Source organism: Onychostoma macrolepis, chromosome 18, assembly GCF_012432095.1.
Source record: "Onychostoma macrolepis isolate SWU-2019 chromosome 18, ASM1243209v1, whole genome shotgun sequence".
Taxonomy (NCBI): domain Eukaryota; kingdom Metazoa; phylum Chordata; class Actinopteri; order Cypriniformes; family Cyprinidae; genus Onychostoma; species Onychostoma macrolepis.
In genome coordinates, this window is record NC_081172.1 from 6,154,447 (window position 1) to 6,168,888 (window position 14,442).

At 36.7% G+C, this 14,442-nt stretch overlaps 1 protein-coding gene across 1 annotated transcript in view; it reads left to right on the plus strand.

Annotated features, from left to right (window-relative positions):
* The first annotated feature begins 351 nt into the window (after window positions 1-351).
* The window catches only part of sema3d (sema domain, immunoglobulin domain (Ig), short basic domain, secreted, (semaphorin) 3D), a 45,263-nt gene continuing 31,172 nt past the window's right edge, over window positions 352-14,442 (plus strand). Inside the window, exons 1-2 of the mRNA XM_058752202.1 lie at window positions 352-616; window positions 10,560-10,762. Of these exons, the coding sequence (XP_058608185.1) occupies window positions 10,591-10,762 (172 nt within the window). The 5' untranslated portion in view covers window positions 352-616; window positions 10,560-10,590. The remainder of the gene's footprint in view (window positions 617-10,559; window positions 10,763-14,442) is intronic.

Here is a 14,442-nt window from a genome sequence, read left to right on the forward strand (position 1 = left end):
CAGAGTAGACTCTTAGGTTAGGTTTAGGGTTAGTAGAATAAGTTGACATATATTGGCAAAGTTTCTCATAGTCAGTATGTTGTATGTTGTGCACCCATTAAAATAAAGAAGATATTAAGCAGAGAGTCTACTAATACTCTAATGTCTGCTACATGTAGTTGCAAAGTTACTTACTGTTAGTAGAATGTCTAAAGTAGACTATCAAAATAAAGTGTTACCGATTAAAATAGTCAGCACAAATGACAGTATCTCCAACTCACGGGACAAGTATGAGTATGTTGAAGCGTGCGCTGCTCTCTCGCGCTCCCCGCCCTCCAGTCTCTGCACGCGGCGCTAATTGGCGCTCTCAGCTCGAGCCAGCAGCCACGAGCGCCACAGACGCGGATACCTCAGCCAAATTCACAGAGTCCAGTCACACTCAGAGAACAGCTCATTAGTCTTTTTATTTGTTTTCGTTTTATGTGTCTCCCCTCATTAAGTTGAAGAGAGCTTAGTTTGGGAACAGTGGACACGTCTTGAAGACATTTAAAGCATGACTTTGGATAATAACGGATCTTGAAGTGTCAAACTGCGCCTCAGACTTCCAGAAAACAACGACAGACACCAGCTCTCACAGGTACCCATTTATTATTAATATTTCAATGTTTGATTGCATTTCATTGGTGGATATTGAGCTAACGTCATTAAAATTTCTATCTTAAGGAGTTCAAACATATTTTCATGAAGTTTTAGGAGCATCACTGAGGATATGACAGTTTGTGTCTTTTAATTTTGACGGACTATAGTCGAAAGCGATAGTCATACGATAGTTATGTTATATGATTATATTATTACCACATTCATATTAAAGATACACCAGCACTACAGTGGCATGTCTGCTCTGGGTGATACAAACTTCAATGTGTAAAATAAATCGCTGCTCTCATGAGGATAAATAGTTATTTGCAGTGCTGTTGTTTGAGGCTGTTAATCATGCGTGGCTCTCCCCTTTTTTTCCTCTCCACTCATTTTTAGGTGATAGGAAACAGGTTTCATTTCAGAAGATTTACATCGCAGCTTCGCTTTACTAAACATTGTCTTACTGGCAGTGGCAAGTTAGTGTAAAGCAAATGTTTGACTTTAAAAATTGTATTTGCTATTGTAAAACGGCATCTTCACAAAAACACCTCCATTTATCGACATGCATGCTTGCTGTTGTATTTTATTATTTATTTACATGTTTTATTATAAACGTAATTATTTTATTTACATATTTTAATTTGCAATTTAATTAATATATTAATAAAATGAATATATTGCTTAATGTTAAAATTAATGAAAGCATGATTAAATAAATAATATAGATATTCTTTTATTTACATTATTATTTTTATTTATTATTTATTTTATTTATATAAATGAATTAGTTTTCATCATGCATAATTTAAATATTAATAAAATAACTATATATATATATATATATATATATATATATATATATAGCCTATATACACACAGATGTAGTTTGCTAGGCCTATGTGTCAGATTAATATTGGTGTATGGTTAAAAATTATATGAATTATTTGAGAAGCAATTTTCTCTCATGTGTCCATTGTAGTTTTACTTAATAGGAAATTGACTTAGGTTTTATTCCGCGCGGAATTGTGATTTGATTTTGCCACTTCTAGTCAGTGGCAGGTGGTATTAGAGGAATGGTGAGGGACTTATGATGCGTATGATGTAATTTTAAGTTTCAGAAAAGTGTATACTGCTGCGGGACAGAGTAGGCTACTGCTCGACAGTCTATGTGGCATTACGTCACGATAGTGTGGATTCGGAGGAGGACCACAAAGGCTTAGGGTGTCATTTGGCGAAGTGGGTCATCAGTAGGTTTTGTTTACAAATATCTCTAAGTTTTAAGTGCGTTCTGTATATCTGCTCATTTGTATCAACTTTCTAGCACACTGAAGGCCTCAAAACATGGATTAAAGCCATTAAACTCCCATTTTGATTTCATGGGCGACTTTAAATTAAGGAAAAGATTAATACGGTTATAAAAGCAGATAAGGTTTATTTTCAAATGGCTGGCCAGATTTGCTGGTGAGGAATGTGTGATGGGAGTAAAAGCGTGTCTGTGGTGTCTGTCAAGGGAATGAAAGATGGGAGATTCTCAGTCTGCCTCTGGTCCTCCTCACACATCCGCGCCAACAGCTGAGCTGGGATCGGCATTAACTCTCGACTCTGTGCTTCTTCAGAAGAGTAAGAGGACGAAAGCAAGCCAGAACGTAGTACTTGAGTGGATGAGAGGGGGCTCTTTCTCTTCCCAGCGGCATTTGCCCCGTGTTAACGGGCCGGATAATACCTCTCTGTGATCCACACAGACTTTATGGAAACTCTCGCTCACACACCCTGCGGTTTTATGGGGTGAGACCAAGAGAAAGTCTCAGTCATAAGCCACAGATGTCGTATACACACTTTACAGACTATATGCATGTGTGTGTTTCTTATTAAGTATTTATTAAAATAAATACTCATATATCTATATTAAAATAGTTCATATATCTATATTAAAAAATACTTCCTTTTTTAAATAGTAAAACAGCTGTTTTTGTTTAATTTGCATACACAGGCACACATGCCGTAAAGTATAGTTGTATCTATGTTCTCAGTATAATGTTTTGCTTTGCTTAATTCAGCAAGCTGGACCTCTGACATATATTTGGAGAGGAAAACATGATACCAGAGAGGGTGGGGAGCTGGATTTCCTCTGCTGAAAAATCAAAGTAGGGCAGTAAGCGGCAGAGTGATGGATTCTAGTTGCTGTGTGTGTGTGTGTGTGAGTCCGTGTCTAAGTGTGTTTACTGTACGTCCGTGGAGCATAGTGCCACCTGGGTGTTAAAAGGCTCTAGCACAGAAGTGCGACTGATTTCTTAGACTTATGTCTCTCTCTCGTACATTTTCTCTCTGTCTGACTCGCCTCACTGTCTCTCCTCACTACATCAGCACTTTATGAGCCAGTAAGACAAACCAACCTTGATTCTTTTAAATCCCAGGTTTCTTGACTCATTTAGAAGGCAGAAGGCTGAAAAGGCTTTTTATTTCTTTTCTTCATTTTTATGAAGAAAAAGTGATGCTTTCCATGCAAAAGTAGCCTTTAAGTGGTTGCTGCGGCATTGTTAGGTGGTTGCCAGGGTGTAGTTGACCCATGTCTATATTATTTAGGTTTTCTCTGTGTTGTTCTTCAGTGTAAATGTTTTTTTTTATTTTTATTATTATCCACCATATGAAAATCATCTGATTGTTTAGAAAATGAATGGCACACCTCACAATTTGAAGTATCATTTAGTGAGCCACTTCAATAGTGTTTAGTTGAAGAAGCTCAGTTTCAGAGAAAGTTTAGAGTTCACTTCTTTGCTGAAGAGTAAGCGATCGTTACGAAAAATAGAATTAATTGCAAACAATTTTTAAGGCAAGAAAAACACAGCAACTGCCACAAAGTTTGGAGACAGCAGCTGAAAAATATCTGATTATATTAATGCAAATTAGTAAACAGAACTAATTTAATTAATTTATATACAGTGGGGGGAAAAAAAATTTGATCCCCTGCTGATTTTGTACGTTTGCCCACTGACAAAGAAATGATCAGTCTATAATTTTAATGTTAGGTTTATTTTAACAGTGAGAGACAGAATAACAACAACAATAACAACAAAATCCAGAAAAACGTATTTCAAAAAAGTCATAAATTGATTTGCATTTTAATGAGTGAAATAAGTATTTGATCCCCTATCAATCAGCAAGATTTCTGGCTCCCAGGTGTCTTTTAAAGGGAGTGCTCCTAATCTCAGTTTGTTACTTGCGTAAAAGACAACCTCTCCACCGAAGCAATCAATCAATCATATTCCAAACTCTCAACCATGGTAAAAGACCAAAGAGCTGTACAAAGATGTCAGGAACAAGATTGTAGACCAGGGGTGGGCAAACTTTTTGACTCGAGGGCCACATCAAATTTTCCACACCAAGTGAGGGGCCGCATAATATGTGTATGACAAATAAAGCTTTGATACTGTACTGCATGTATACTTATACACACATGGCAGTTCTAGTCTTGTACCTTTGACACACAGATAAGTTGCATTGGTGTACAAGTCGATTGATGTATAAGACACATTTTATCATTTCATTCAGAAATAATGTAAAATAAACTAAACGTTCACAAATATTAGAAACATGTATTCATATTCCCTTCACTCCACAAAAAATCCTGTAAATTTAGCAGTGTTCTGAACAGAAAAAGGAACGAAAATATAAGTAAAAAACAAACACAAATTGAATGAATGAATGAATGAAGCATTTATATAGCGCTTTATTGTGTATTGCTATATACCCAAAGCACTTTACAATCATATAGGGGGTCTCTCCTCAACCACTCAAATTATAGTGTCATTCACTATAAACATTTATTATAAACACCCAGCCTAAATAACTAAAGCGAAACTGAAACTAGTGGCGTGGTTGCAGAATCAGAATCAGTGGAAAACAGAATCTTTGCTAAATAAAACGACAAATTATTTCCATGTTTTTCCCACAACATTACAGTGCTCATGAGCAGAAGAATAAACTGGCATTTGTTCTCCTACTGGAAAGTCGACAGAGCCTTTTAAGCATTTTTAAAACAGTAGGCTACCAATACAAGGCATTTTTTAAAACAAATTAAACACTTTCACATTTTTAAAACAAGTAACTATTTACAATTGTGCCAGTTTTGCACAGGGTGTATATTTAGATTTTTTTTTATTTTGTATTTGAGCTGTGCGGCTTGGACACGGCATCCATCAAAAATAGACTAGGTGCCTATCTTTAGCGAAGTGGTGCAGAGAACCTTTGATCGCGTCTTTGGTAATTCACACTGCGCAATTGTCACTCACATGAACGAGCACCGATTTGCCTCCGATTTCGGGCATTTGTCGGCAATTTCGCAAAACTGAAAATGCAAGTGAAAATCAGGGCTAAAATCGTACAGTGTGAACTTGGCATTAGCAGAGCCACCAAAACAGGCCTTATGAAATAGGCTATAGGTTTTGGAACAATTCTGTTATGTTTTGGACACACCACACCCCTAATTGGTGTTACCCGAGTTCCTGTTTTTCACTGATACTGCTTTAAGTGTGTGAATGTTTGTATCTTAAAATGATTGACTGACATGTTGTGTTCAACCTTGTCTCCCTCAAAGGGCTCCTGTCAGCGGCCTTACACACCTGAACACTCTCGATAAAAACACAGAACAATGTCAAACACCTCGTCCTTATCCTTCCTTCACACGGCCTAAACCTTACACCATCCTCCCCCTCTTCACCTGTGTGTGGGTAACAGTACAGTTTTTAATCCGTTCACTCCAAACACAGATAATCGACAGGAGACATTAGCCGAGCACTTTGTCTGCTCTCCATTACGGCTATGGAGGTTCCTCTCAGGATGTATTGAATTACCCATAATTCCCTAAACCTGTCACTCACAGACAGACAGACAGAGTGTCAGGTATTCCGTACATATAATGAGGTTTGGGAATGTTGGCAGAGAGGAATTTCTTCACCGCTCTCTTTCTGCTCTCTGTCATTAGATATGCACCTGGCTCTCTCTGAGCTAAGTGCAGGTATGAAAGTTAAAACGTTTCCTCCTTTAAAGATGAGAAGGGGGATTAAAAACATATCATTAAACATGGACTTGGCTCAAACAAACAGGACTAAATACAGAGTTTCACCCTTTTAAAAGTCTGCAGAACAATTGAAAGCTTTTTTACTGTACTCTTTCCTCTGTCTAACAATGTGGCTATACTTGATATCTTTTTTAGTTGCCTTTACCATAACAGACAGAGTGCAACAATCCATGCATGATGATGATAACCTTCATGAGCAGCTGTGGATATATATATAAAAAACTGCCTTAAGTCAGACTTATAGACTGTTAGAAACAGTTGTTGAGGATTAGAAATTAAATTTGAGATTGCATCGTTATGACATCGTCTATGTGTCTGCTTTTGTGCCGTGTGATTGGGCGTATAAGTTGAGGCCAAAGGACTGTCCAAATTTTCATATGAAAACTATTCAACGAGTTCAAGTAAAGGTCTGCTTTTCCTTTCTCTGCATATGTAAGCTGTCAGTCATTCAGTAATGTCCTGAGGCAAATATAATGTATTCACAACAAGTGAGGGAAATAAGATTTTACAAATGTTTTCGTTATAGGTATTGAGATGGGTTGTATACACATTACCGGGTCACAGAATCACATATACACAGTTATGACTGGAATAAATAGAGTTTTTTGTAAACGAACAACTTTTTATTTCAGTCTGTGTGAGTATATGCATGTCATTAAGTTTATTTATTCACTAAAAATACTTAACATAGTTTTACTTTTAACTGATTTTTCCCAAGCATTCATTTTATTTGAAATTTTAAGAGCAATTTCCATGTTTACGTTACAGACCATGCAGCACGTTTTCACAATGGAAACTTGAAGGTGCTCTGAGGAGTTTTCAGGTTTTACACATGAAGAAATAAACATCAGTTTTATTAACTATCATTAAAATTTTACTCACATGAAATATAGACTCCAAACTCCAGTCAGTCTTCTAGAATAAATTTCTTTGTGGGACATGTGAAATGTTAAAGATCACATGATCACAGCTGTTACTACTACTACTACTGTTTCTGATGATAATTATAGAAATGTGAATAGTAAAACATTTACTTTTACACCAATAGGTATCAGTATAATGGCCAAGACCACTGGGACAAATAAGCCTCAGCAAACACAAACAAAAGCATTTACATTTTGTGTGAGTAGCATCTGTCACTATTTGCACTTAACAGTACTGTAAAGAAATGCTGTTTTTTGCTATTTATACTTGGTGCAAACAGTATCTACACTTTGTGTAAACAGTCTTTGTCTTTTTTATACTTAGTATAAATAGCCTTGGCGTTATTTTGCATAATTCAGTCATTAGAGTACAATTAGAGTTAGTGCTGGGCGGTATGACCAAAAATTTATATCACGGTATTTTTCTAAATTATACCGTTTTCACGGTATATGACGGTATTTATTTTTATCATGCATGACCGGGTGTTTACTGATTGAGAGGAAAAACTGCAGTTTTTACTGCCATGGTGAGCAAATATTGTAGAAAAATTCAACACTAAATAGTGACTAAACACGACTCATTAATACATGTTAACCAGGAGTCACTCTCATTTATAATCGCAACATCATCTGATAAAATCAACATGCATCTAACTTTACACTAAAGAGCGGCTATGCGGTGGTTTTGGCTATATTACTTTTTTGTCTCATGCAGCGCACTGCCTGCGTCTGTATAACAAACTAAACATTTTTTTTAAAAAGTGCATAATATTAACAGACGAACTATGCTCATATTTATAATTCCAAACAGTCAGTTAGTGTTAGGTGCTTGGAAACGCTATTTTGTACTCATTTACTGACGAATCTGCTGCGGTACGGCGGTGCTTCTCTGCCGCTCGCTGCACAGAACAGACGCAGAGAGAGGCGACACTGTGCCGGGAGAGTCAGATCTTGCGCTCGCGGGGCAGCACTGGCGACATCTTCCAACTGAACCATAGTTAAGGTTTATCCAAAAAAGCCGCTAGGTTTGTCAGTTTGTACATTCTATGGAAAAAAGCCGCTAAAAGGGTCTGAAAGTTGCTAAATATAGTGCTAAAGTCACGCTTGTGTGTGTGAGATGCCAAAAAAACCTTGGGAGAAACCAGGCTCAGTCTTGGGGCCAGTTCTCCTCTGACCAGACGAAACCCGCAGTTCAAAAGTTTATATTTCTATTTTAATTTTGTTGCAATTTCTAACAATAGTAGTATTATGTAGTTAGGTATTTTATTATATTTTAGTGTAGTTAGTATTTTATTATATGTATGTAGTTAGTATTTTATTATATTTTATGACACGTGTCCTCACCACAATGCAATAGTATAGAAAAGAGACCCCTCTCAAACAGTGTTATTTAAATAATTGTAATTTTTTAGCTTTTGAATTGTTCTGTTTTAATGAACAAAACAGTAGCTGTACAGCTTGCAGCCATGGGAGCTGAAATTCTAAGATCCATGGGAGGTAAATGTAATATAATGTAACTGGGCTATATAAAATATTGAAGCCAGAAAAATATGGGGTCAAATGATAGGAAATTATTATCTTCTATAAAAACCAGTGTTAGTCCAACCGCCACCTTGAAAATGATATGAATTACTTGCAATGCTACAAAGACAAATTTTCGTTGTGTGTTATGATTATGAAAACATAACATGGCCTTGGTGTCTGCGTGTGCTTATGTTGATATGAACATTATTTACACAGAGTGAGGGGTAACCCTTACACCCGACTACAACCACAGCGAAAAGATTGACTCATGCCAAGAATAACACAAATACGTAACCCGAGCTCATAATAATGAACTTGGACTGACCTGTAAGGCTGAACAGTAAAATAATGTAATGAACTATGTCTGTGGTAGGTGTAGGAATCCATCCAGGAGATGTTTGCAAGAGACAATAGCCGTAATGTCAAAGAAGAGGGAAAATGTCTTTGTGGAGGAGGAAGAAAACTTTAAAAACTTTGGAAAAAAGTTATATTGTTTGATATATGAACTTACAAGACTCAGGCATTACCCAAGAGCTCCCATGCTGATATCCTCGTGACACTTGCTCTCAGAGATCGCTCCCTCAGCCCCTTTAAATCTGCTCTACATGTCATGAATGCAGTATGATCCATCATAATCAAAGCTATCTGTGATGCCGCCTTGTTCTTTAAATAAACAGACAAATCTGACTTATCTTTATGTTAGAGTTAGAGATATGTCTGTCTGCTGTTGATAAATGTGCAGTATTAGAGGAACATTCCTTAGTGACAATGTATATCTTTATCAGATGCCTAAAAACTAGATGTGTTTGGGTTGCATTATAGGTCTTTGAAATATATATATTTGATATATATATATATATACATATATATATATATATATATAACACTATTTGCATTAAATTCAATATGGTGATTGATGTTCATCAAATAAATATGCTGCAATCTAAAAACAAATCTTGGTTTGAAACAACCCAGTTTGTGTCATTTTTGCTGGGTCAAAAAGGGATGAACTTGATGCTGGGTTGGTTTGACCCAACATTCTGGGTTGTTGTTTTAACTCAACTATTGTAAAAATAACCCAAATGGGTATGGGTAATAAAAGTCACATAACACATGCAGAATAATTACAGTAACAACACAGGAAACTGAAAATAAAAATACAAGCAATAGTAAAAACAAAATGTGTGAGTGAGAGAAAGTGAAGAAATGAATGACAAATCAAGTTAACTTATTCAGTGAATAGAAGTTGCTTCTTTTCTTCTTTTTTTTTACTTTCAGTGAACATTGCTGAATAAATATTGAATACCTTGGGTTTAAGACTAAATTTAACCAGTTATTTGGCTCATTTGTTTTTCTTCTTCACCAACCACAATAGTCTTTCTGTGGCCAAATCATTAAGCTTTGAGTGCCATCAAGAAACACTCAGAAAGCCTGTAATAAACACTAGAAACATTTCCAACCTCGCATAATTTGGTTTCTACTTATAAATGATTTTTAACTCAAACTGGGTCTAATTAAATAACCCAGTGTTTTTAGAGTGTATAACCATTTATTGTACAGATCTGAAATTTATTGTCAAAGATGGTGAATTTGTTTCAAAATTTGTTGCTTTGGAAAAAGCGGTGCTTTAAAAGATGAATTTGAGATGAAACTTCTCAGGGAGGATTAAGCACAGCACGCTGTCAGCACGCTAAAACCCTCGCTGAGAAGTCTCCTAATTCATTTCCTTTAAAACAACACTGCTAATAATCTACGTAAATTCACTAGCTGGTTGTTGGACAACATTGTATAAGACCCTCCATGGCCCCTTTTCATTCACTCTTTCACTCGTTCCTTCATTCAAAATGATAGGACTGTTTTGAGAGCCCCTGATCTGAAGTGTGTGAATCCTTGTTCTAAATGATTCCCTGCTGAAGGAAATCTCCTAATGAAGACAGACTACTACAGTTTTCTCACTCTCTCCCACAATTTCATGGCACTCTGTTGACTAATGAAGCAGAGATTCAGACATGATTGTCGCCCCCAGCCGAATGCTGTTTGTTGAAGAAGTGAGAAAGGGAGATGGAGACAGAACAGATGAAAGATGGTGTGAGAAAATAAAAGAAAGGCATTTGAAAGAAGGCTGAAAGTGGCTGCCCTCATCAAGCTGACCTTTTGTTTAGAGACAAACAGATTTAGAAAGAGAGGGAGAAAGTATGTGTGTTGGTGGACAAAAGAAAGGACTTGAATAGAGCAGCAGCTGATGCAGAGCTGCTAAAATGCATAGACATGCCTGAAAGAGACCACAGTAAAGCAGCTGAACATTTGCTTGGGATTTAACAAGAGCTCAAACACACACACACACACACACACACACCTCCCACAGATGCCCTGCCACTCCCTTAGATGACTCCATCTAACTGTCCACTCCATCACAGGTCCGCAGCAGCAGAACTTTCCTCTCTCATCATGAAGACTGCCGAGGAACCAGACAAACAAAGACAGAGGAGCAGACATCAGCGTCTCCAGATGGGGTGGTTCTCCAGTGTCTGGTGGTCTACATTGGTGATGCTCTTCTTCTCTCTGCCGGAGGTGAACTCTATGAAGGAGAGTGTGCCAAGAGTTAAACTCGGCTACAAAGGTAAAGTTTGTCCTTATGAGACTTTTAAACTTTATTTAACATTCTGTTTATTCCAAAAAGCTTTTACAGTGCTCTATGTAGATGATTTCTTTCTAAAATTATCTATTAAATCTTTAGTGTTCTGCTAAATTTCCATGTATTTATTTTAAACATCTGCTGGAACATTTGTCATTTTTAAAGGATACATTTTGAAGTACATGTAGGAGTGTGATGAGAGGTTTACAACTCACTTATATGAGGTCAATATTTAGACTTTGCATGTGACTGATTGAGTGTACATAAGGGATGTGCTTGATATCACAGTAGCAGTATGCACATTTTGTATATTGTTTTTACTGGAAGCACACATATATACACACTTCACTATCTAAATGATATATGTCGTAGACATCTATTGTTTTTATATGAAGCTGATTTTAATTTCTATAGACCAAATTATTTTTAAAAGAAAAACTAATATCTTTAGAAAAATATTATCTTTGCTTTTATTTATTTATTTTGGTCCTTACACTATAGATATTCCTTCTATACACATATACATTGTCTTATTTCATAATGGTGCTCAGACAAACCATTTAGCAACGACCTAGCAGCCACTCAGAACACCACAGCAAACAAATTGCAATGCCTTGGCAACAACATACAACCATAGGACAAAGAGATTAGATTAATTTGAGATTAATCTTTGCCAGTTTAAATGCTTTGCCAGTTAATTTAAACCATTCAAGTGCATTAAGTCGTGAAAGAGAACTAGATATGGTTTTTTGCGCCTTATTGCACTTAATTGATCAAATTGGTGGCAAAACCCTTGTTGGCAATCACAGAGGTCAGACGTTTCTTGTAGTTGGGCACAAGGTTTGCACACATCTCAGGAGGGATTTTGTCCCACTCCTCTTTGCAGATCCTCTCCAAGTCATTAAGGTTTCGAGGCTGACGTTTGGCAACTCGAACCTTCAGCTCCCTCCACAGATTTTCTATGGGATTAAGGTCTGGAGACTGGCTAGGCCACTCCAGGACCTTAATGTGCTTCTTCTTGAGCTACTCCTTTGTTGCATTGGCCATGTGTTTTGGGTCATTGTCATGCTGGAATACCCATCCACGACCCATTTTCAATGCCCTGGCTGGCTTCAATGCCCTGTTTCCACCTCCATTCCTGTTGAAATTCCAAGATCCTCCTGTGTAGTTCTGGGCTGATTCCTCACCGTTCTCATGATCATTGAAACTCCACAAAGTGAGATCTTGCATGGAGCCCCAGACCGAAGGAGATTGACAGTTATTTTGTGTTTCTTCCATTTGCGAATAATCGCACCAACTGTTGTCACCTTCTCACCAAGCTGCTTGACGATGGTTTTGTAGCCCATTCCAGCCTTGTGTAGGTCTACAATCTTGTCCCTGACATCCTTGGACAGCTCAGAGTTTGGAATCTGATTGATTGATTGATTGCTTCTGTGGACAGATGTCTTTTATACAGGTAACAAACTGAGATTAGGAGCACTCCCTTTAAGACAGTGCTTCTGATCTCAGCTCGTTACCTTTATAAAAGACACCCGGGAGCCAGAAATCTTGCTGATTGATAGGGAATCAAATACTTATTTGACTCATTAAAATGCAAATCAATTTACAACTTTTTTTAAATGCGTTTTTCTAGATTTTTTTTTGTTGTTATTCTGTCTCTCACTGTTAAAATAAACCTACCATTAAAATTATAGACTGATAATTTCTTTGTCAGTGGGCAAACGTACAAAAATCAGCAGGGGATCAAATCATTTTTTCCCCCCACTGTAGTTAAGTACATGTAGTTAATTAATATTACTCATTCCTTAAATGTATAATTACACTGTAACAAGGACACCCTAAAATAAAGTGTAACCTAAAAGACAGAGAAGTTCACTCACTTCTCTTGACTGGATAACTTTAGTAGCTTTAACAAGAATCAGTATATATTTAAATCATACAGTGAAGACTATGCACTTTTATTTTACATTAATTAATTTTTTGTAGCATTTCTTCTGACAAATGAAAAATGTCAAGCACTGTATTTCATTTGTCTTTGTTCTATTATATTTATTTGTTCTATTGCTCAAAATTATTTTCTTTTTCTTATTTTATTACTTCCTGTTTAATTGTCTTTAATAAGAACTTTTTGCTTATAGCTAGACTACTATTAGTTACTACTAAAAATAGCTAGACTACTATTAGACTACTATTAGTTTTTGCTGTGATGTTAAAATTGGTGTCAAAAATTGTAACATTTCAACAGTATCTTACATTTTTATTTCAAAAAAGTAACTTTAAAATTACTCATATCATAATGTAAGATTTGGGTCATATCACCAACCCCCACCTCTCACATGTAAAAATCTAGTTTAATACATTCCATGTACACCTGCATTTGTTTGTTTATGAGCATAGTGCAGTATATTTTGCTGCGTCAGACGTTCTAGAACAAAATTACCATTTCATAATGAGAGGTTAAATAAGGACTTGACGACTAAGGTCTGGGATTTTACCCAGTACCTCACTGTAACTGTCTGCATCTCTTGTGGTATTTTCTAACCACTGTTTCATGCTGTGAGCGCCCTCCTCCCTCTACCTGTGGTTGTGTTTGATCACTCGACTGCAGCTGCGGCTTCAAAGGTTTGATAAGTCAATAAGGCGTTAACTCTCTGATCTCAACAGCGATCCCACGAGCACAGCACATTTTAGCTTATCACTGGAGTTACGCTGACAACACCATAGCAGTGCCACACTCTCAAACACACACACACACACACACACACACACACACACACACACTTATGCTGTGTGTATTATGGGTGGGATTCCTGGGCAAGATAAATGCATGATGCTATAAAGTAAGTGAGGCGTAAAAGAATCAACTGTTAAAAGTAACAACATGTCCTTACTCATTTAAGTGCACCGACACATGGACACTGTAAAAGTCATGCATACCTTGTCCACAGTTGTAGACGCATGATAAATCTGCACTGGGCTTTACAACATCAGTAGCAACTTTGATTAGATACCATGTTGTTCTAGAACATGTTTTTGATAGTGCTGACAAGTGATAAAGAATCCATTAGACATTAATGTTTTTTCTAACCAACAAGAAGAGATAAAAGTCATTTTCTCTGATTGTTTCTTTTCTTTCTCTTTTTCATTCTCTTCTGTGTTCAGTCCCTGCTTCGATTTGAGGAGTTAACTGAATGCAGTGTTTGTTTTATGCGACCGAGGGAAATAAAAGTTATAGCTCCTTAAAGACTGACCCACAGCATGCCAGCACTACTGAAACAGACCTTCATCCGTATCAGGAAACTCACGCCAATAAAAATATGAGTGACTGTGCAGGGGCGTCTGTTTATTTTCAGTTTCTTTAGCATAAAAATCCTACATGCTGTGTGTCAGTTTGCCATAGCTGAGCTGGCGAGAATGACGTGAATGAGAGGAGAGAACAGACATCTGTCTGACTTGTACTAGAAATTATGTTTTGTGCATGCAATGACTGAGCTCTTGAAGCGATTTTCTTGAAGTGTCTACAGTTGAAATTTGAATGTTGAACTGTGTTTTATGTTTTTTTTTTGAGAGAGACAGATAATAAAGAAACCTGTATTTTTATATACAAATTAAAGTGCAAATAAACATTAATGTTTCACTGCAATAAATAAATAAATAAATATAAT